Source organism: Leptonychotes weddellii, chromosome 6 (assembly GCF_054177405.1).
Source record: "Leptonychotes weddellii isolate Sample4059 chromosome 6, ASM5417740v2, whole genome shotgun sequence".
Taxonomy (NCBI): domain Eukaryota; kingdom Metazoa; phylum Chordata; class Mammalia; order Carnivora; family Phocidae; genus Leptonychotes; species Leptonychotes weddellii.
The window spans coordinates 117,361,656-117,386,030 of NC_138374.1; the positions used below are offsets into that span (position 1 = coordinate 117,361,656).

The window sequence follows — 24,375 nt, forward strand, 5'->3', positions numbered from 1 at the left end:
GCTCAAGCCCAGGATCCCAAGATCATGACCTGATCAGAAGGCAGACACTCTACCGACTGAGCTACCCAGGTGCCCCTAGACTAATTTTTTTTACATATTTTTTCCTAAAATGAACCTTTCCAATAATTGTTTTTAATATATTAGATTTACCTTGCAATATTTTCCTGCTATATTTATGCACATGAGTTAGCATTATCTGTTGTGTGGAGGAAATAAAATTTTAAAACCTATAGAGCTAAATTTTCGATATTAGGCATACTTCCACAGAAATTTTTCTAAATGTGGTTCAAAATCATTTTGATATGATGGCCCAAAAGACACATGAAAAGATACTCAACATTAGTAATGATCAGGGAAATGCAAATGGCTAAAATTAAAAAGACAAGAAGCAACAAGAATTGACAAGGATATGGAGAAAAGGGAACCCTTGTGCACTGTTTGTGGGAATGTAAACTGGTGCAGTCACTGTGGAAAACAGTATGGAGGGTCCCCCAAGAATTAAAAATAGAAATACCATATAATCCAGTAATTCCACTACCAATATTTACCCAAAGAAAATGAAAACACTAAATCAAAAAGATATATACATTCCTATGTTTACTATCGCAGTATTTGCAATAGCCAAGATATGGAAGCAACTTTAGTATTCATTGATAGACAAATGGATAAGGAAGATGTGGTACACACACACACATGAGTGCACACACGTGATGGAATATTATGCAGCCATAAAAAAGGATGAGAGCATGCCATTTGTGACAACATAGATAGACCCAGAGGATATTATGTTAAGTGAAATAAGTCAGAGAGAGAAAGACAAATACCATATGAATTCACTCATATGTGGAATCTAAAGAAACAAATGTATAAACAAACAAAAAGCAGAATTAGACCTATAAATATATAAAACAAACTGATGGTTGCCAGAGGGGTAGAGAGTGGGGGGTTAGACAAAACAGATGAAGTGGAGGGGAATGTATAGGCTTCCAGTTATGCAATAAGCAAGTCATGGGAATAAAAGGCACAACATAGGGAATATGGTCAATGATATGGTAATAGTGATGTATGGTGACAGATGGTATCTACACTTGTGGTGAGCATAGCATAAGGTATAGAGATGTTGAATCACTATGTTGTGCACCTGAAACTAATGTAACTGTGTGTCATCTATACTCAAAAAAATTTTTTAAATCATTCTATTATGGAAATGTTATATTATTTTCTTTGATAGAGTTACACCTTTGAAAAATGTTGATTGCACACTATTTCTGATAGATACACATGCATTTATTATTGCTGAGTTGCAAAATTGAATGAGTTGTGTTGTTTTATTTTTTAAATTTTTTTTAAAAGATTTTATTTTTTTGAGAAAGAGAGTGCACACAAGCGGGAGAGGGGCAAAAGGAGGGGGTAAGCAGACTCCCTGCTGGGCAGGGGATCCCCCCCTTCCATGTGGGGCTTGATTCCAGGACCTGAGATCACAACCTGAGCTGAAGGCAGATGTTTAACCGACTGAGCCACCCAGGCACCCCATCTCCTATTGTTTTAATAATATTTTTTAAACCAGGCAGAATACTGCCAAATCTAGTATTAGTTTCTGTGTATTCTAATTGGGAGAGGCAGAGCTGTGAATATCAAAATGAAAAATGAATAAATATTCCAAAGGATTCTGTTTTGGAATTAATAATATTTCATAAAAATAAATGTATTCCTATGTAAAGTTTTATATTCTTTATTCAGATATCACAGGGTAATCATGAACCTGGAAGGGCTATAGCAGCATCCTTAGTAAATTTTTTTGAATCACAAAAATTATTTTTAAAAAATCATTAAGTGTAGTTTCATTAAAGTCAAAAATCCTTTTGATGATTCTAGATCAACGTTAATTTAAAAGAATGAATGAAGCTCAAGGATGCCTAGCTGGCTCAGTCAATAGAGCACGTGACTCTCGATCTCAGGGTTGTAGGTTTGCGCCCCACGTTGGATGTAGAGATTACTAAAAAAATAAATCTTAAAAAAAAAAAGAATGGAGCACATGATATCTGCATTTTAAAGAAAATGCCCATTTTTTTCTTAAGACGATAACATTTTTATTTATTTTATTTATTATTTATTTATTTTTATTTTAAAGATAACAGACTTTCAAACATGTATTTTTCTACATAACTTATTGTGAAGAATGATAACATTTTTAAAACATCTAATATTGTAATGCTAATTTTCTATAAAAATCTTACATGTTTATATAGAACTGGAGCTCTAGTCCATGTTGCTACTCTTGGTACACATATTTTAGCTCATTTTTTCGAGTCCATTTAATAAAGCAAACAAGCAGAAAGGAACCAAACAAATTTGACATTTCGTGAGTAGCTTTCATGTGGTCAGGCATTTTGTGCACATTATGTCATTTCATGCTCACCACAATTGTTTTATAGACGAGAGAACCAAGGCTCAGGGTTGTTAATTAGATTTCCCAGATCGGCTGAGTCTGGGCTCTACCCAGGTCAGGTCAACTTTAACACTCCTTTCTTTGGACCAAACTGCTTCCCATGGTGATAATAGCTTACTGTTTGAACGGGTCACACATTTGTACATAAAAGTGGTTCCACAGTTTAAAATTTTAATCAGAAAAAAAAATATATATATATGTATATAGGATTTCAGGCATCAGTTGTCTGTTCTACTTCCCATTTTTAGTCCGTTTCCTAAAAGAAGATAATGACTTTAAATCCATTAAAGTGCTGATACTATATTTTGTATTTCTGCTTTGTAAGAATATGGCATTTGTTTCTTTCTTTCCTTCAGCTTTCATTCCCAATTTTCCATGATCCAATTTTGGTCTTTGGTACTTCCATTTTTGCATTTGAAGACTGATATCATTTACCTTTTGTCCTGTGATCAAAACTAAGTCTTCTGCCATTGTTTATTGATTAAGTCTAAATGTTGGACGCAATAAGCATTTAGAATTTGGTGACTATGTACACACTGTTCACTGAAGACCCAGTGGTCACTTTGACTACATATTTTCTTTTTTGTATTATTTTCTGCCATACCCTAAATTTTATAAAAAAATCCACTGTATATTATAGGTATTTGTTAACATTCATTATTTTTTCATTGCTGTTTATTGCAGATTTGCTATCTGCACTTACTATCCTACCCTAAGTAAATTTATTATTTACATTTTCATGTAAGGTTTACATGTCTCAGTCCACTTAACTTCAAATTTACCTAGGGACAATTGACATAATTATTTGTATGCTTCTTAGACCTGCTTCTTAGACCTGAGCATAGCATAGGAATAAAAGTGCTGTAGGGTAACCCTATCACCACTTTTAACCATTCATTCATTGAACAAATATTTATTGAGTGGTTTATTGTCCAAGCATCGATGTACCAACTGAAGATATATTTATGAACATAGCAGTGAAAAAAAAATCTCAGTTCTAATGAAGCTGGCCTACTAGTAGAAGTGACCATCAATATACTAATTAAATAAATGCATAGAATGTCAGCTGGTGATTAATATTAAGGAGTGAACACTGGGGAAGAGGCATATAAAATGTTAGAGAAGATTGACCTTTTAGATTGAATGATTAATTTAAAATTTTGAAAGCTTAACTTAAAATATAATCATAAAGCTCATTAATTATTAAGACAGGAATACATAAAGCAACACCATGTTACTTATTTCATTAGACTATTTTTATGGTGCCTATTACTTCAAACTACTTATATTCTTATAGGTATTACAATTCTTCCTCCTCTTTAGGTCTAACCTCTTGATAAAAGCAACACTCACTATTTCAAACTTTTGATGTCCTTAGATCCCTCATTCCAATTTATACTCCCTCCATATACCTAGAGCTCTTCCTTCTAAGAACACCAAATGTCCCCTAGTAGAAAACATTTTGTATTGTTTTCCTTATTTTGTTCAATTATCATTGGTACCTTTGTTTCCTTCATGCTATTCCCTTCTCCACTTGCCTTTGCGCTCTCAATCTTTGTAGAATTCTTTCTTAATACATAAGCCATTATTTCTCAATTTCTTTTAAAGGATCTTCTCTAAAAAGCATTTTGTGTTAATTAAGGAATCAATGCATCAAGAAGACATAACACTCCTCAATGTGTGCATAACTTGTCGTGAAACCTCAAAGTACATGAACAAAATGGCAGAACTGGAAGGAGGTGTAAAAATCTACAATTGATAGAAATTTCAATATTGCTCTCCAAATTACTAACAGAACATGTAGAAAGAAAATCGGTAGGGTTATAAAACAAAACAAAACTTGAGCTCAGTTTCACCAACTAGATCTAATTGACATATAGAACATTACATTCAACAACTGCAGAATACACATTTTTTGCAAATGTGTATGGAACATTCACAGAGAAAGATCATATGCTGGACAATAGAAGAAATAGCAGAAAAGTTAAAAGAATGAAAACATACAGAGTATATTCTCTGATGATAATAGAAATTAATTAGAAATCAACAATGAAACTACAGCAGGACAATACCCAAATATTTGAAAATTAGCACATTTCTAAATAAGCCATCAGTAAAATACAAAATAACAGGGACGATTAGAATTATTTTAATTGAATTGTGATGAAAATGCACATATTGAAATTGAGGGGACATAGCTGAACTAGTGCCTAAAAAGAGATTCATAGCTTTAAATTCTTGAATTAGAAATGAAAGTTTAAAATTAAATAGCAAGAGTGGAAATAGAGGCAGCAAGTACAGACTTCAGAAGTTGTTTCTGTAAATGGGAGCAGAGAAATGCCACAGTACCTGATGGTAATGTGTGGTGAAAGAAAACTTTGTTTCTCTCTTTTTTCTTTTTTTTTTTAGTGGGAAAAAATTTTAGCAAGTCTGTATACTAAAGGAAATGATCCACCAGAGAGAAAAGTGAAGAATTCAAAGAATAAAGTCATAGGATGTACAAGATAGAATATGATCCATTATATAGCAGAAAGTTTCCCTTTGCTAAGTGTGTAAAATGCTCACCCATTTTAACAAGAGGCAAGTATGTAGTTGGATGTGATGGAGAGCGCTATGGAAATTTTCTTATTATTTCTATTTTCTCATAGTAGTTGAGATCATCAGAAAAGAGGGAAGTGAGGGTAGAGGTTTGAGGAACTATATGAAATAGTTCTCTAGAGCATCAGGAAAGTAAATGGCCTGGAGATATGTTCATCTCCTATGTGATATTATGGACTCTCAATTTGAAGTAAGGCCTGTTTAGCATATATGTGTGTTTGTGTCAACCATCTGTTATTAGTAGTAGAAAGAGAGTTGAATTTAGCAAGGTTGTAGTTTTGCCTGTAGAGTAGGCCTGATTGAGAGAGGCAAGCAAAATGATTGTTTATGCAAGGGTCTGCATATTTGGTGAAACATTTGATACAAGCTGGTAAGCAGGGAAATGAGAATGTGGGTATAGAGGTAACAGAGAGTGATAATGTAGACAGACTGAAGTTGCTGAGGATGTCAGACATTCTTTAGAATCACAGTCCTAGATAGTTAGCTGAAAGTTAAGAGGTGGTGAATGGACAGAATGAAGGATGTCATATTGTGGTATGTTTTAAGAGGTTCAGACACTTTCCTTTTCAATATCTTGTCCACTCAGTCTCTCATTAGGTATGCTCAAAAAGATTTATTCAAAGTTAAGTCTCCACTGAGTCATTTTAATGTATTCAGCATAATAGATTTACCCTCTGGATGGATTTTCTTTGCAGTAGTGAAAGAATTTGATTTTCTGAGCTGAACTGGGCATATGGATTTTTACATAAATGGCCTACTTCTGAAAAAAACCTGTAGTGTTTGCTTTGCTCTTTTAGCTTTCTTGGCACAACTGATTTTTGCTTCTTGGAACTGAAAAAAAAAAAGAAAAGAAATACATAATAACACCTCTCAATTATTAACCATCACTAAATATAAATTACAGGCTAGCGATCATTTATATATATTTATACATATTATATTTGTGATGTATTTTTCACAACAACCCTGTAAGGAAGTTATTACTAGCTCCAATTTGTAGATTAATAAAGCAAGACTCTGGTTAGCTATTTGAATACTAGCTCAAAGACCTAATATTTACACTTTATTCTGTCTGTGTCAAGGAAAAATTGCACCAGACATTGCTAAACAGGCGAGGAAGATTTTATTTAGGACTGTTGCAATAAACGAGAGAGATTGAACTCAACTCCTTGGAAACAAAAGGTTGGAGGATTTTTAAGTTCTGGGATGAACGAGGTGGAAAAGTACTGGAGGGGGGAGATTGGTCCATGTGATTATGCCATCATTTGCTAACTGTCTCTTATGAAGGGTAGGGTCCTGCCTTCCCACAGAGACTGGGAGGTAGGGGCTCTAACTCCTTTGTTGATTACATTTCAGAACGATGGCCCTCAGGTTCTTGAGAAAGACATTTCTGGGTTGTAAGACTAGTGAGAATCTGGGAGAAGATTTAATTCTCAAAGGGGCAGAAAAAAAGAATTTTAATTGGACTTTTTCTAAAGTAAATGTTCTAAGAAAAGGATCTATAGTCAGGAAGAAAACTGACAGGAAATCAAGCTGTTGGGAAATGAAACTGAAGGAAAATTTAAAGCTTTCTTTGTCATCTGACTCCAAAGACTTTAAGTTGTAACTTTTAAAAAAATTTTATTTTATACTATGCTGTTATCTTTCCTCTTAAATGTCAAAGATGTTCATTTTTTACTGATAATTACATGCATTTTTGAACATATGGAATCTTAGAGTAGAAGGCAAACAATCATCAAACACGCAGACAGCAAATTCCCTATCTGACCCTTTCAGACAGCATGAGGAAAGAGCTGAAATAAAATGTTTGTAATTGTAGAGGAGGAAAAATAATTTTCCTCTACATTCTAGGTTCTGTGGGTGGTCTCCCCTCCCCCCTCAGTAATAAAAGAGAGAATAACAAAAGAAAAACAACAGAAATTTAATACGTATACCTCAGGTATACATGGGAGATACCCAGGAAAGTAGCAAAATTCCCCCAAATGGTCCAAGTCATCACCTTAAATACTATCTTCAGCTAATGACAAAAGAAAGATGCTGGAGTGGGGAGACTAGTTCTGAGAGGTTATCAAGAAAAGTACAGTTAGGTTGTTATGCAGATTTAAATCTGGTGCCTTTTCCACTGATAAAGAGCTGTGGTTTAGAGTCATCCTTCTCTTCTTGGTACAGGAAGAGAGGCACCCTTACAAATTGAGATTTCCCTCATGAATGTAGGCTTAAAGGGTAGATTCTACTTTGGTTTAAGAGCTTCTCCAATGGCTGCTTTTTCTCAAAAATAATCAGATCAAAATAGTCTTTATGCTAAAAAGGCATATTCTGCTACCCTTCACAATTTAAGCTTTTTAAAAAGAATATTGTTTTGTCTTAAGCAGATCCATTTTGAGCATTGCAACACTTTAACACATATTCATTTCTATTATTTCATTATGCAATACAAGGTACCATAAGTTATTTAGAAGGGTTTTCCAAAGTCTTTTGCTTGTTATTCAACCTAGTGGTTAATAATCTGTTCTCAAAAGCATCTTCCTTTCCAATTCAGAAAATCACAGAATTTCAAACTGTGAATTTTAAACTTGCTAAGACACCCTGGGATCACTAGTATCACTCATTTTTTAATCTGTCCAGAAATACCTTTTTGGTAAATTCTTGACAGATGATCGTCACTGAACTTCAGTTATATGCTTTCAAGATAGCCTAGCCTCTTTATGAATCACTTTAATTATTATTCACTTGACACTTGTCAATGAACTTTGTGAGATTTTAAGACACTACGGTCTCAACTTTGTTAAAAGAGTAAATCAGGGAAGACTCAAGAGGATTAAGATCTGGAGTTAGATTTGGTATTGACGGTGATTCCTGAAGAATCTGGGAGAGGACATAAGTATGCAAAAGATATTACTTAAGGGATATATGACTCTGGGCAAATTGCTGGAATTTAGGCCAACAAGAACTAAGAAATAATACAGGATTTCAGCTTTGAGAAGCAGAGCACAAAATAGGCCTTGGTTCTTGACAAGCAAAGGCAGAAAGTAGATGTGTTATTTAACTGGCCATAAAACTGACCTGCTACACAGTGCCAAAATTACTGGTAAGAAGATTCTAGGAATATGTAACATACGGAATTTCAGACAGGCAATCAGGTTTTTGCCATGATGTATCTGTAAGGAGTAGTATACTCTCAGCTGTAAGAATGGAAATTGAAACTGGGGTTACAATCCCTGAGAGAACATTGGAAAGAGCAGGAAATATAAGCAGTCTTAAAACTGAAATCCAAGATAATGTTTCGGTTTCAGACATAATGTCAGATCCCTTCTGTTTAAACTTGGAAGAAAGAAGAAATTATGCTAGCAGTCCTATGTTTTTGTTTTTGTTTTTTAAGATTTTATTTACTTATTTAAGAGAGAGACAGAGATAGCGAAAGAGAGCATGAGTGGGGAGGAGAGGGAGAAGCAGGCTCCCCAGCTGAGCAGGGAGCCCAGTGTAGGGCTCAATCCCAGGACCCTGGGATCATGACCTGAACTGAAGGCAGACGCTTAACTGACTGAGCCACCCAGGCACCCAGCCACTTTAAAAAAAATTTTAAGAATTTTTAAATTTATTTATTTGAGAGAGAGAGAGACAGCACTAGAGGGAGGAGCAGAAGGAGAGAGAGAGAGAGAGAATCTCAAGCAGACTCCATGCTGAGCATGGAGCCCGAAGCAGAACTCAATCCCAGGACCTGAGATCATGACTTGAGCCCAAATCAAGGGTCAGTAGCATAACTGAGTCACCCAGGTGCCCCAATATCTTAATGTTTTATATTTATTAGGGTTTTTGGTTATATACTTCATTTTTAAGTATTTTATTTAAGAACATCCTGAATTGCCTTTGTACTTAATAATAAATATTAAGATATATGCAATATGTAGATAGACATATATGCAAGCTAAGCTTATAATTTATCAATTTACCTATTAGACCCAGACGATGTAACTGTGAACAAAATAGGCCCTTGCACTCAACATGTTTTTGAGTCTACTGCAAAGCCTTTAGAGGAACTTCTGGGAATATATTATTCTCTGGGCAATGATTATATTTGGCAGGAGTTGTTTATAAAACAATACATTTGAGTTGTGTTTAGGAAAGACTTGTTTTCCAGTTGGCTGCAAGATGTTTTACCTTTATATAAATGTTGTATCTACATTGTTTAGCTGCCTATAAATTGGGGTCAAATTTTTTTACATATATTATTTTAAGTTTCAGAATTCAGTTTTACTTGATCCTAAAAAATGTGTTCAGTAGGTAAGTTAGCAAACTATACTCAAAATATAAAAAATAAATCTATCATTTTTTTTAGTGCTACAGATGTATTTTATAAATTGAAAACTGGCTTGAAAGTGACCTTTGATGAGACTAATGTCTTACCATTTTCTGAGTCATAGACTGTATTTAAGAATCTAATGAAAATTACAAATTCTCATAGAGGGGTGGGAAACAATTCATGTATAAAATTTCATCTAAAATATCTGAGTTCTTTTATGGGTCATTTGGAGTTCTGGAAAGAAGATCCTTTTCATAGGTATAGTGATGTATTTTAGACCCTTAGAATGCCAACAAATAATTTTTAGATATTTCAAATTATAAAAATTGAATTTTATAAGACGATTTTGGCCAATTAATTTTTAGATAAACTGACTTTAGGTGAAATGTTCTGCTTTCACAGTAGCAATAGACACCTACGATGACCCAGTAATACCCTATGTTACCTTCCTTTATTATTTAGACTGTTTATTCCAAAGTTGTCATGGTCGATACTTCTACTTTTTGGTTACAATTAAATTCAGACTATCTTATTTCAGGCTGAATTTTGTCAGCAAGGGAAAAAAAAAAGAGATCAATATCATTCTCTGTTGTTAGAAGAATGAATTAAAAATCTTGTTTCTGTGCCAGTTTTATTATGTGTATTAGTAAATACTTATTTTCTATTCCTCATGTGACATTTATGCCGTTGTACACTTACCTTGTTTCCTTTTTCCTTACTTAATGCTCCACTCACAGGATAATAGATTCTTGTTGATAGGGCACAATGCATGAATGAGACAAGGAAGATTTATGGGCTTTTAGGATCAGTATTTCAATCAACTATTTATCCACTGACTTGACATATTTACTAAGTGCTTCCTGTGTGCTGGATGCTTATTTGCCTCATCTCATTTAATGCTCACAATATCTTTGTGAAGTCAATATGGTTTCTCCTACTCATCTTTGGAAAACAAATGAAAGTGAAGTACTAGAGATGCACTTTGGATGAATGAAGTATAAAACATGGCCCTTGTCTTAGAGCTGACCGTTTAGTGGGGATCCACTTAAAAAAAAAAGGTGGGTTCACACTATGATGGGCAAACACAGTGGGAACAGCTGTTATGGATTTCAGTAAGAAGGAGAAGGTCTCCTAGAATACATGACAGAGGTCCTGGTCCACGTTAGAAGTCCTGGAGGCTCAACAGTGGAGAATGCACTGGAATAAAGAGTGCCAAGGCTGGGGAAGTAGTTTGGGGAGAGTTTGATACGAGGTCTTGCAAGCCTTGTTAAGAAGTTGGGACTTGATGCTAAAAGTAAAGAAAGTCACTGCCGGGTTGACGGTAGCCAAATATCCAATCAGATGGTCGTTTGAAGCGGCAGTAAATCTGATAAGAACACAGAATTAGTAAAAAAAAAAAAAAAAAAAAAAAAAAAATATATATATATATATAAAACTCAAAATAGATTGATTTGGAGGCTGTTGCCTTCTCTCCAAGCCTGAAGTGACAACTGTTTGGACTCAGGTTGTGGCAGGGAGGTTGGAAAGAAGTGGACATATTAGAGCAATATTTAGAAGGTGTCATCAACAAGACTTGAAGACTGATTGAATGCAGGGGTATGAGGGATGGAGGAATTGCAGATTTGGTGCTGGTAAAAATCCACCTCCAGGAAAAGGAAGAATTATCAGCAGGAAGATGAGTTCAATGTGGGGTAAGAAAGCCAAAGGACTATAAGGGGTATTGGGGTCACAGAAGCCTCGGGAGAAAATTTTAGGGAGCCAGTGGTCTACATGTCACATGTTGCCAGAGGTCAAGTGAAATGAGAAGAGCAAGCTGTCTGCATCCACTTTACAAATGTAATCAAACCTTTTGTCCTGACAATCAGATTTGTTTAGTAACTTAAACTCATGCACATGTTTGTAAATTTTAGAGTGAAATTAGAGCCCAGAATTTGTGACTCTAAAGTTCACACTTTGCGCACTTACTTATTTTTTTAATATACCATTTTTCTGAGCAGTTTTGGGTTTACAGAAAAATTGGGCAAAATATATAGAGAATTTCCAGCATCCCTTCTCCCCAGTTCCCACTGTTATTAGCATCTGGCATTAGTGTAGTACATTTGTGACAATTGATTAGCAAATATTGATACATTATTATTAATTGAAGTCCATAGTTTACATTAGGGTTCACTCTTTGCTTTATACATTCTATGGGTTTTGACCAATGTATAATGATATCTATCTATCATTACAATATCCTACAGAATACTTTCACTGCTCTAAAAATCCCCAATATTCCACCTATCCATCACTTCTACACCCTCCCCCACTGACAAACCCCTTAGCAACCACTGATGTTTTTACACTTTCTATAGTATTCAGCTTTTTTAATTTTTTAATTATTTTTTTATCTTTATTTTTTTTAAAAGATTTTATTTATTTATTTTAGAGACAGAGCACAAGAGGGGGGAGCGGGAGAGGGAGAAGCAGACTCCCTGCTGAGCAGGAAGCCCAATGCGGGACTCGATCCTGGGACTCCAGGATCATGACCTGAGCCGAAGGCAGTTGCTTAACCAACTGAGCCACCCAGGCGCCCCAGTATTCAGCTTTTTTTAAAAAAAAATTTTATTTATTTGAAAGAGAGAGAGAAAGAGAGAGAGTGAGTCTGTGCTGGAGGAGGGGCAGAGGGAAAGGGAAAGAGAGCCTTAAGCAGGACTCCGTGCTCACACAGGGCTCCATCTAATGACCCTGAGATCATGACCTGAGTTGAAACTGAGTCAGACGCTTAACAGACTGCACCACCCAGGCACCCCAGTATGCAGCCTTTTAAGTCAGGCCTCTTTCATTTAGCAGTATGCATCTGAGTTTCCTTCACGTCTTTTCATGGCTGGACAGCTCATTTCTCTTTATTGCTGAATAATATTCTGTTGTCTAGATATACCTCTTTGTTTTATCCATTGCTGTAAAGCTTCAAGTGCAGGTTTTGGGTGGAAAAATCATTTGGGTAAATACCAAGGAGCACGATTGCTGGATTATATGGTATGGTTATGTTTCGTTTTATAAGAAACTGGAGACTGTCTTCCAAAGTTGCTGAATTATTTTGCATTCCCACCAGCAATGAATGAGACTTTTTACTGTTCCACATCCTCACTAGTATTTGGTGTTGTCAGTGTTTGGGATTTTAGTCATTCTAATAGTTGTGTGGTGGTATTTCATTGTTGTTTTAGTTTATAATTCTCTAATGATACATGATGTTAATCATATTTTCATGTACTTATCTGTCACCTGTGTATCTTCTTTGGTGAGGTGTCTGTTCAGATCTTTTGCTCATTTTCAAATTGAAGGTTTTTTTTTCTTATTATCACTTCTTTTATCAGTAACTTTTATCAGTAACTAGATTTTATTTATTTATTTATTTGAGAGAAAGCAGGGGAGGGGCAGAGGGAGAGGGAGAGAGAAAATCTCAAGCAGACACTGAGCTGAGCATGGAGCCCGATGCCGGCCTTGATCCCACAACACCTGAGCTGAAATCAAGAGTCAGATGCTTAACCGACTGCGCCATCCAGGTGCCCTCTCTCCTAAATTGCTTATAGTTGAGTTTTAGTTTTGTTTTTCAAATATCCTTTATGTTTTAATATGTTCAGTTAATTAACATTTAGTGCCATCATTTATATGGTTGGATGGAGGTCTAACTAAATTGTTTTCTGTTTCTCCCTACCAATTCATGTTCCTCTGTTTTCTCTTTTCTACTTTTTTTTATTATTATGCCTATTGGCTTTTTAGAAATTATCTTTTGAAATTTTTTTAGTGACTACTGTAGGGACTACACTACACAGGCTTAACTCTTCATAGTCTGCTTCATGTTAATATTGCACAATTTACTTATTTTTTAATATTGAACAATATTAAAGTTATAAACTTTGTGCTTATTCTTCTGTTATTTTTATAAACTTCAAATTCCACAAGACAATACTATAAATTTTTCTCTGTAAAGATATACATGTTTTAAAGAAAAAAATTATCTTTGTTCACTCAAATATTACCCATTTCTGATACTCTTCTTTGATAACCGAAGTTCTGACTTTCCCTCTGGTATCATTTCCTTTCAGCATAAAGAAGTTTCTTATAATTTTCTTGTAGTATAATTCTGATGACAACACATTTTCTAAGATTTCATTAATTGAAAAAGTCCTTTATTTCATCTCTTTTAAGGATTTTTCTCTATAAAATTATGGCTTAAATTTTTTCCCCCCTCTTCATTCTGGAGTTTAAGATATTGTTTCCCTGTCCCCTGGTTTCCATGGTTTCTGATGAGAGTCCTTGGTCATACAACTATTTTTCTTTGGATGCTTTCAAAATATTATCTTTACCTTTGGTTTTCAATAATTAGACTACAGAGTTCTTAGGTGTGGTAGTTTTTTGTTTACATGGTTTGGGATTTTCTGAGTTCCTTGAACTTGAAAAATTATGCCTTTAACAAAATTGGAAAGTTTCCAGCCACTAGTTCTTCAAATCATTTTCTGTTCTATTTTCTCCTTTGTGTTCTTCCTGGAAATCCAATTTCATTATATAAGACATTTTTACATTGTTGCACAAGTCCCTGAACTCTGTTCCTTTTCCATCCCTCTTCTCTGTTTTTCAAATTCGAGAAATTCTGTTGATCTATGATCAAGTTCACTGACTCTCCTAGGTCATCTCCGTTATACTTCACAGCCCATCCAGTGAATATGTTTCAGATATTTGAGCTTTTTGTTTAATTTAAAAAATATTTTCCATTCCTTTACTGAGTTTTTTTCCTATTTATTGTGGGCATATTTCCTTTACCTCAGTGATGATACTTTTATTACCTGCTTTAAGCCCTAGTCTGATTTCAGTCATCTAGATCATGTAAAGGCTAATGTTTATTGGACTTAGTTTTGTTTGTTTCCCATAAAATTAACAAATAGGTAACATTTTTCTGGCACTTCATATACTGAATAATTTTGCAATGTATTCTGAATATTATATTATGTTGTGGAGCCTTGGTGTCTGTCTCCTATATTCCTCTGAAGAGTGTTGATATTCTTGTTTCAGCAAGCAGTTAATTTGGTTCACTTGAATGCAAACTCTATCATCCTTCTAGTGGGCAGTGATTCAAATCTCAGTTGAGATTGCTCTTATTCTGTCCCATGCATGTGTGATTTAGAGGTTAGCCGATGTCGTGTAAATTTATACACAGAATTTGTGACTTCTTTCTCTGCTTCTCCCTTTTCTGGGATTTCCCACTCATCCAGAATAATGTTTAACCAAATACCTGGGCACCTAATGGCCCAGCCAAGTTGACACATAAAATTAACTGTCACACTGTATCAGGTTCATCATCATGTTTTGAATGTTTGCCTGGAAGACACACATTGTCCGCTTATCTACTTAAGGAATTCTGAGTTACACTTCATTAACTTTCATGCAATTTAGAATTGCCAACCACTGACAACAGCTTCTTTCTGCACTTCTGTAAACAATCCCTCATATCTACTTGTATTTTTAATTATCCTTTTCTTTCCCTAACAACATTGTCAAATAGAACTTTCTGTGATGATGCAGATGCTTATATCTGCACTGTTTCATATAACTTTGAATTAGCCACAGATGGCTTTGAACACTGGAAATGCGGCTAGTGTGATAGGGAAATGGAATTCTTAACTTTAGTTAATTTAAATTTAGACAGCCACATGTGGCTAATGACTACTATATGGACAGTGTATCCTTGAACATGATTTTGTTTCCTTTTTCAAAATGTATTGGCTAACTGACATATTTCTCTGATAATTTGCTTTGATATACTTAAATAATAATTTATGGGGTCATATGATGTGTAATGTTAAGCATGCTTTTTATTCCTTTTCTCAGTCTCAGAAACTTTTTTTTAAACTGTTTTTTTTTTTAGTATCTGAAAGTTACTGATCTTTTCCAACACACACCCATAGAGTCAAAAATCCTTTTACTTTTACTATTATACAAAAAAATTTAAAATGGTATGTTCTCTACATGAATGGTCACTGTAGTCATTCCCCTTTTGCCAATCTTCCTAAACATGTTAAAAGTGTTATAAATTCATATTATTTTCCATGGAAACTGTTATTACAAACTATTAGTTGTGCTGTATTTCTGAAGCCTCTGCCCCTCAATTGTTTTCTAAGAAGATTACTTTTAAGCTTGTCAAGAAACTTTCCTCCTAATCGCTGCTAATTTTCTAAGTGCTGGGAATTAGCATTGATTGAACTAGGTATTGTTATTCTCCTTTATAGAAATAGTAAGAATCTTTAAAAATAAGTCCTTACAATTCATTATTTTTTATGTTGAATTTTAAACTGTGGATGTGAACATTTAACACACCAATTGAAGATTTTTACTTTATATGTTACCAATTTTTCAATTTATTTCATGATCTTTTGATATTTATCATTTCAGGACCACCAAACAATTTTGAGAGCATGGGCTGTAAAAGATTTTGCTCCAAATTGCCCTTTGTATGTCCAGATATTAAAGCCTGAAAATAAATTCCATATCAAATTTGCTGGTAAGTTTAGTCTCAACTGAGATACTTTGAATTTCCTCAAACTGCGATAGTAAGAGTTATGTCTCTGAAATTAGTGTCAACTTAATATATTCATGATTGCATAGAATAGAAGGATTTCTTTTTTATCATCTGCTTGTTATGAGAGAATTTATTCACTTTAAAAAGTGGCAAGGTAATGTTTGGGGAGTGAATTTGTACTTTTTTATATAATTTGGTGATTTAAGCAACTGAATTTACTGGATACCTTGGTAAGACTATAAATAGATTAGCACTTATAGTTTTATGCATAGTATAAACACAGGTTTTGAATGCTGCAGCTATTAATTTACACTTACATTTACACATAGATAGTGCTTTGTTATGGATTACTTAATATATATGTAAGCTTACATATGCATTAGAGTAATATTAAAATATATTCAAATGTATTAAAATAGATTTATTTGGAGATCAGACAGATTTTGAAAACATTTCAAGAAAAACATACAAGTGAGTTTTTCATAGAGACACCACTTTTAAAGTAATTTCATATGAGATTATACTTTAAACTGGAAAATGAACAGTAAGGTGATAGTTTATTTTTTTCTTAAATGTTTCTGTAGGAACTAATTTTGATCCAGGCAGTAATTTATGTACATTTTTTAAAAAAAAATAACATCCTTGTTTTTTTTAACATTTCACCTTAATAATTTAAAGCTGCAAACATTAAAATGTAAGTCATTTTAACAAAGTGGTAGCAAAATGTACTTTCTTCATCTGTGTTTACAAATCTTAAAATGCTTACCTATTTGTATATGATATTTAATTGAAAAATTATAAACACTAAAAAATTTCTAAATAATATCAAGAAAACCACGAAATTATTGCAATTCAGTTTGCTGATTTTTATCTTTTACTCTTGCTTCTAATGGCATCAGTTTTCTCTAAAAATGTATAGCAAACTAATTAATGGCTCTTAACCGTGGCTGCATTTTAGTATCTGTTTGGAAGTTTGTTTTAAGTACTACTACTGGTTTAAATGGTTTGTGATGATGGTGCTATGTTTTTTTTTTTTTTAACCTGTTCCTTAAACTGAAAATTTTTTTTTTAATTTTTAAATTTTTTTTTTAAATACCTTAAACTGAAAATTAAAAATAAGAGCACCTCCTTTGTAAATGGCTTTGTGAAATTTAATGGAAAATACATGTAAATTCTCCGTCTGCTACCTGTTACATATGTAATTAGCATTCAAGAAATGCCAGTTGTTTATCTAAAAGACCTTTGCAACTAAGCTGCCTTGATTTTATTATTATTTAGTAAAAGGAATATTTTTGTAAAATTTTTATCGTACCTGATAATGACTTATTATGATATAATTTTTAGGAAGGCAGTAATGACATAAGTCCTAAAGATGTGAATTTAAATTTGAGTACCACCACTTAAGATTTAGATAGCCAAATTAGTATTCTGAGCCCTATTTTTCTCTTCTGTTACTTTATATATCATATGTATGATGTCTCTCTTTCATTGGTTAAGATTAGCAGTAAGGGTTAAATAATATCTGAAACATATTAGGTGCTCAATAAATGGATATGATATGTGGATCCTAAAACAATATGTAGTTTGGGAAAACAATTTATAATTTTGAATGTGTTATAACTAAAATTCAGAATAGACTTTAGTTCTTTCCTCTTCTTAACAGGCCCTAGATAGGTTTACAACAGATAGATCAAATTCACTGAAATAGTCCACCTTTACAAATAAAAAATTACAAAGGCTATTTGCATTGATTCTCTTTTATATTCTTATCTTGCCATTATTTTGATAAGCCCATTGAAATGAATGGGATAGTTAAAAGTTCTATCCTGATAGTTTATCACAATATTTCTTATTTATGGCACCTGCTGAAATTCCTTTTAATGATGTCTGTATTCTTTTAGGCTGAGATTACAACATCTCAGAGGAACTCTTCTTTTATATTATAAAAAGATAAAAGCATCCTAGTTTCATTAAAATGTCATAAAACAATTTGGGGTGATGTATGAGACTCTTAAACCAATATAATAAATTTCATATCTCAGCATGAGGTTAAAAGATTACAGACTTTACCTTTCAAAAGACAGTGTACCAAGCTGACACTTAGTTTGTATGGTAGACTGTTAAAATAATGGTCTTCAATGAACCATGTTCCCTGTGTCTGTCCAGTGTTGATGGGATCTTGCGGCTTATTCCACGAAGAGGTGAAATGTAGTTCTCTACCACTTGAATACAGGCTGGCCTTGTGACTGTGACCAGAATGTGACAAAAGCTACATTGTATGACTTCAGAGGCTAAGTCTTAAAAGTTTGTGCTTCTGCTTTCCCTTCACCGGAAAACTACCCAGAGAACTGCATGTAAAGCTTCCCAATTTAACCTCCCTAAGGATTAAAAATCACATGGAAAGTGACGCTAATCCATCCCAGGCCCTCCACCTCTCTAGCTCCTGACTTACCCACAGTCAACCCAAAGAGTCATACTGACGTACAGAATTTTGAGAAATTAAGTATTGGTTGCTTAAAGTTATTGAATTTTGTAGTTATTTGTTATTTGGCAATAGATAACTAATATCATTTGTAATAAAATAATAATTGCTTTAATCTTAAACCAATATTCATTTGATAATATTCATTATATTTTTGTCTTCTCATTTTCATGAGTGTTAAATAGCACAATTCCAATTATACAGGATATAAAATGAGGTAATTTTATTTCTGTTTATTTAAATAGCCTCTTCAATACACCCTAAATTGTGGAACTACTACCATGACTATAATTTATGTATTTTTTAAAACTAAATCCATGTTTTTAAAAGATGAAAAGAAGAAACTTTCAAAATTTGTTATGAATATATAAAATATTAAAAAGTAAAAACAATATAGCAACCTAGCAACTATTACTTTATGCACATCTACCAGACATATCATATATGGATCCTTTTCTTCTGAACAAAATCACTACATTCATTAAACTATTGAATTGTTACAATATCATTTGAATGAATTATTATATTATTAATTATAATTAAAATAATCTACACTTTGATGAGAGTTATAAGAGAAAAGACTATATGGGAATGATTTCAGCAGCAGAAAAGATATGTTCTTACTCATTTCATCACGAGAGGGAAGTAAAAATAGTAAGTCTGGAGATAGAAAATATCTTTAGTAGAATAATAGCTATAATACAGAATTTCTGAATATAAACCACTACAAATTTTAATGTGATTCAATAACATAAAAATATATTTCATAGATAATTTGATTATTTTAATTACCACAAATTTCCTAAGAAGAAAATAAACTCAAAATGGCTCATAGAAAAATTTGCTTTCAGCAATTTTCCTTTTTATGATAAATTAAAGTCGAAGTAAAGAGATCGATACTGCAAATCCTGGAATGAGACCATCCTCAGTCAAATTTCCATTCTACTATATAGTAACTACATGACCTCAGGCTTCTTAATTTCTCTCAGCTTGAGTTCTTTGAAATATAAAGTGTGATTAATAAGAGAAACTATCTCATAGGTTTATTATAATTTAAAAAATACTCAAAAGAACATCAGTCACTCATAATTGGTACCTATCAAATTGATGATTATCATGAATCTTGAGTACCTATTTTTCATCCTCCTCACAATTCTATATTATCTTTATTCCCAGGAAAAGTGACTGGGGATTGCTCATGATGTTTTACAGCTTATTATAGGCATTCAAAAAGAACATAGTTCTCAGCTTGTACATATTTTCCGAAGAGTAGAAAAAGATCTCTTCCCAACTCATTTTATGAGGCTGACCTAGCCATGATACAAAACTTATTGAGGATAGCATGAGAAATGATTAGAGACCAATTTAATTGATTAACATAGTTGAAAAATTATATAAAATATATATATATTTTTTAAAGATTTTATTTATTTATTTGACAGAGAGAGATAGCGAGAGCAGGAACACAAGCAGGGGGAGAGGGAGAAGCAGGCTTCCCGCTGAGCAGGGAGCCCGATGTGGGACTCGATCCCAGGACCCTGGGATCATGACCTGAGCCTAAGGCAGACGCTTAACGACTGAGCCACCCAGGCACCCCGAAAAATTATATAAAATATATTAGCAAAACTATCAAAGTAATGTATTTAAAAAATAATATATCATCACCAAGTTGAAATTATTCCAGAAATAGATCATCATGTCAAAGGAGAAAATAGTATTTCAATGGATACAAAAGAAACTTTTGAGAGAGAATTCAGTATCCATTTACAATTTGAAAAAAAGAAAAAGAAAGAAAAAGTGTTAGACAGTTACGAGGAAAACATTCCTTAGCCTAAGGAAAATTATCTACACAATAACCTAGAAGAAAAAATAATGACCACATATTGAAAGTCTGCCTTTAAGATTAGGCACAAACAGGGATGCTTACCAAACCACTTTTACTCAGCATTTTCCTGGAAATCCTAAGGAGTGCAGTGAGACTACAAAAATAAATAAAAGGAGTAAGCACTGGAAAGCGAGATATAAAATTGCCATATTATTTAAATAAGATTTTCTACAATATTCCTTACATACTTTTTCCTTAGGGGGTCTCATTCATTTCTATGATTTCCAAAATTACATCTCTCCCTCAGTATTCACTATGAGCTTCAGTGTTGTATCTCTGTGTAGTCAATATCTCCTATTAGGTTTCTAACAGCAGTCTCAAAATTAAGATATCTAGAAATATTTACTGATTTTCCCTGACTTAAAATCTGTTTCTGTCCCATTCTTCTCAACACCATCTACTTAGAACTCAAGCCAAAATCCATGAATCATTCTTCAATCGTTTGCTTTCAATCCATCAAGTCCTATAGTTTAGACTCCCTGAGTATCCCAGGCTTACCCACTGACACAACCCTAGTTCATGTCATGATCATGGCTGTGTCAAAACACTCCCCTTTCCTTCTTTCCTGGGTATCCATGAGTTCTGCCTGTAGGCTTACTTCTAGTCTTCATGTTCCCCAGTACATTTGCCAGTAGTGATGACCATTTGTGTGGTATAATAGGCTGCTACATCTTTGTGCCTCCAATGTCAGCCTGAACTCACTAGTTTCCTCTTTCCAGTATATCGATGCCAGCATTCTTTTACCACATCATTATTTTTAAAAGATTCTTTCTGGTCGGTTATTTTTTTGTCAACCTCTGTAGAACAAAAGTCAAATGGTACTATAGCTTTGGTTGTGTTAAATCTCTTTTCCAGTGAGAAATATTTTTCATCAATACACTTCTTTTTTAAGAAGTGGCAGTTGGTACTGAAACATAGGAAGAAGTAATGGCAGTGTTCCATAGCTATGACTAATACAAAATGTGGTTTTGTAACATCTTATATTCTCTGGAAGCCTCTTGTGGGACTAGCAATTCTAAATTGTAAAGTCTCTCCAAGGTCATATATCTGATCAGAAATCACCTAGGAAAAAGGTTTCTACATTGTTGAGCCCTTCACAAATATTCTCCTCTTTGTGGAAAAACCATGGTGAAAAAAGCAAAACATTATAATATTTCAGCTTTCAGACATGTTTCTATAGACCAAATTTTAATCAGAATAAAACCAAACCCTTATCTCTTTCTTCACTCATTAAAAAAGAAACAAACCCAAAATAAAAGAAACATAAGGAAAAAATGTACTTTATTAGGAAAAGAACTCTTTTATTGAAAAGCCTTGAATGAACTTAAAGAATAAACTGAGCTCTCCAATTAGTTGAATCTAAAAGAAGTTTGCTATTTGTCTCCTCGTCAGATGAAAATACCCAGAAAATCAGTGGGAGATGAATCTCTGTTGTATGAATAAATCAATTGCTAAATTTAGGTTGCCACTTTATCTTCACATCCCAGATAAAGGGTTATATCATCTACGAGTGAATATTCAGTTGCCTTTCATTTGTCAACTAATTTTCTTTCAACATACTGGGTCCTTGAAAATTTTCTACCTCATTTTAACAGATGCAAGAAGACATAAAAATCATATTGGTAAATTTTCACCCACAGGTGGCAGAGAAGAATGTTAAAAATCATTTTATAAATAAATTTGTATGAGTAGAAAATGTAAAAGTTAGAATAAAGAATGTAAAAATTGATTTATAAATTGTGAATTTTCTATGAATTTTATTTTCCATGCTTTGGCTATGATATTTCATAAGTAACAGAATTTGAATTAAAGTTCATGAATGAAAGGAAGAATCATACCTCAATAGTAAAGTGTTGACTGAATGAAATTCTCTCTACTTCACAACTAAAACATGCCTAGAAGAATGATTCATTATACTAGAACAGTAGGAGTTCTGGGAATTAAAAAAAAAAATTTAAAAGATTTCAATTGCAATACAAGTTAAAAGTATAGATGAAAGTATTTTTAACAATATCATTGACAATATTGTATAAACATATTTCTTATAGTAGGTAGTCATGACTACCATTATAAAAACAATATTGTTTAAAATAAACACACGTGCATGTGTGCATATGCATGCACACACACAAATCTTGGAGAAATGATTTGACTAAGAAATGAAGGTCTTGTCTCAGTTTACTCACTATTAATTTTTTTGCTGAAACATAAGACATCCCAATGCTTCACTTTTTTCTACCCAGAAAAGACAGTGGAAAATATTTCCAAGTAATATAAATATTGGAAATTATGTTAGCTGTTTCTAAATAACATATGTATGTGCAATGCTTGACTTTCACCAAATGGTAAGGTGTGAGTTTTTCATGCTGAATAATTTCTTCCTTTCCCATATAACACCCACATAGATATCAGTTTAAATTTCATTCTTACAACCTACTTAAGAACATAATGCTTTGAATTCCTACATTTTCAAAAGATGAAAACCCCAACTTTGAAAATTCTCTGTTTTCAGATGAAAATATTCTCTTTGATGTTTGTGTTATTGCAGAGATCATCAGAAGCCACTTAACCTAAGGCCATGTTGAAGACCAGCACAATTTAGAGAGTCTTTAAATTTTTTCTTTCTTCACTATTTTTACTTTACAAAAAATCAAACACCCAGCTTAAAAATTATACAATGAAAACTTGTATTCCCTCCATTTACATTGAACAGTTAACAGTTCCTCACATTTGCTTAATCTTCTCTCCATACACACACACACACACACACACACACACACACACACATTGTTAACTTCAGCATGCTTTTCCAAAGAATGACATTCTACTATATACCCAGCATAATATTTTCACCCCTAAGAAGGTCAAATATTTTCATGGGTCTGGTTTGTATTTAAATGTTGGCAATTGTCCCCAAAATGTCTTTTATAATTGTATTTTTATAATTCAGTATTAAATCAATATTTTGGGGGCACTTGGGTTGCTCAGTCTGTTAAGTGTCTGCCTTCTGCTCAGGTCCTGATCTCAGGGTCCTGGGATGGATCCCCCAGTCAGGCTCCCTGCTCAATGGGGAGTCTGCTTTTCCCATTCCCTCTGCCCCTCCCCTTGCTTTGCTCTTTGATCTCACTCTCAGATAAATAAATAAATCTTTAAAAAATTAAAAATTTAAAAAATCAATATTTCATTTTTAATTGCATTTGCTTTTTCATTTTTTTCGAAATAATTTAGATAGAAGATTAGTATAGACAGGACTGAGCATTCCCGTATACCCTTCTTATCACACAACTTCCCAGGATGTTAATTTCTTATATAACTATATCTGTTTAATCAAAACTAAAAAATTAACATTGGTGTGAATTGTTTTTTAAGTGAAATATTTTCTTGTCTTTCATTCCTCCTAACAAAAAAAAATCAGTAACTTATTTGCTTTACTTTTTTTGTAGCTTTTAAAATTTTAATATGTGGGTCTATTAAATAGCCAACCAGCTTTCTTGTTTGTTCTCTTCGACAGTTGATTAAATCGCCATTGAACATTAGGTATTTCAAGCCATTTTCTTGTGGACCACTTAAAATTGAATTAACTCAAAGCATCTTTATGTTTTTCCCCATTAATTTTCTTATAGTCTTGTATTTCTCCAAGACTCAATTTCATGGTTCTGAAAGCCAGAGTAGGATATTTCTTCTTCTGTCTTTGGAAAGTGCCAGGCATATTCTATCATATCCTAGATCTATGGTTTTCAGTCTCTAAGGTAGTTTCTTGATAACAATGATTTATAAAGAACAGGTTTATCTTCTTTCACTCTCATTTACTTATTCAAAACATTTTTATTGAGTCCTACTGTGAACAATTTGTTAGTCTAGGTACTAGTGGTATAATGATATATCAGATGGACTAGCTGTTTGTTCCAATGGCAGATTTTCTCATTTTCTTTAAATCACCCTTTTTTTAACCAGTGAGCCAGTGTACTTTTACGTGCTGCCCAAGAATACCACTCTAATAGAGCCTGTTCTTTCCAGGTAGAGCTTCAGCTGTGACCTTATGATCCTCCTCCCCTGCCCTTGCCACCCTCCATATATATCAAAACTCATGATTCCAAGTATGTGC

The 24,375-nt window shown here is 33.4% G+C and overlaps 1 protein-coding gene across 1 annotated transcript in view; it reads left to right on the forward strand.

Annotated features, from left to right (window-relative positions):
• KCNT2 (potassium sodium-activated channel subfamily T member 2) overlaps positions 1 to 24,375 on the forward strand; it is a 214,330-nt gene that overhangs the window by 65,428 nt on the left and 124,527 nt on the right. Inside the window, exon 11 of the mRNA XM_081825152.1 lies at positions 15,777 to 15,885. Within this exon, the coding sequence (XP_081681278.1) occupies positions 15,777 to 15,885 (109 nt within the window). The remainder of the gene's footprint in view (positions 1 to 15,776; positions 15,886 to 24,375) is intronic.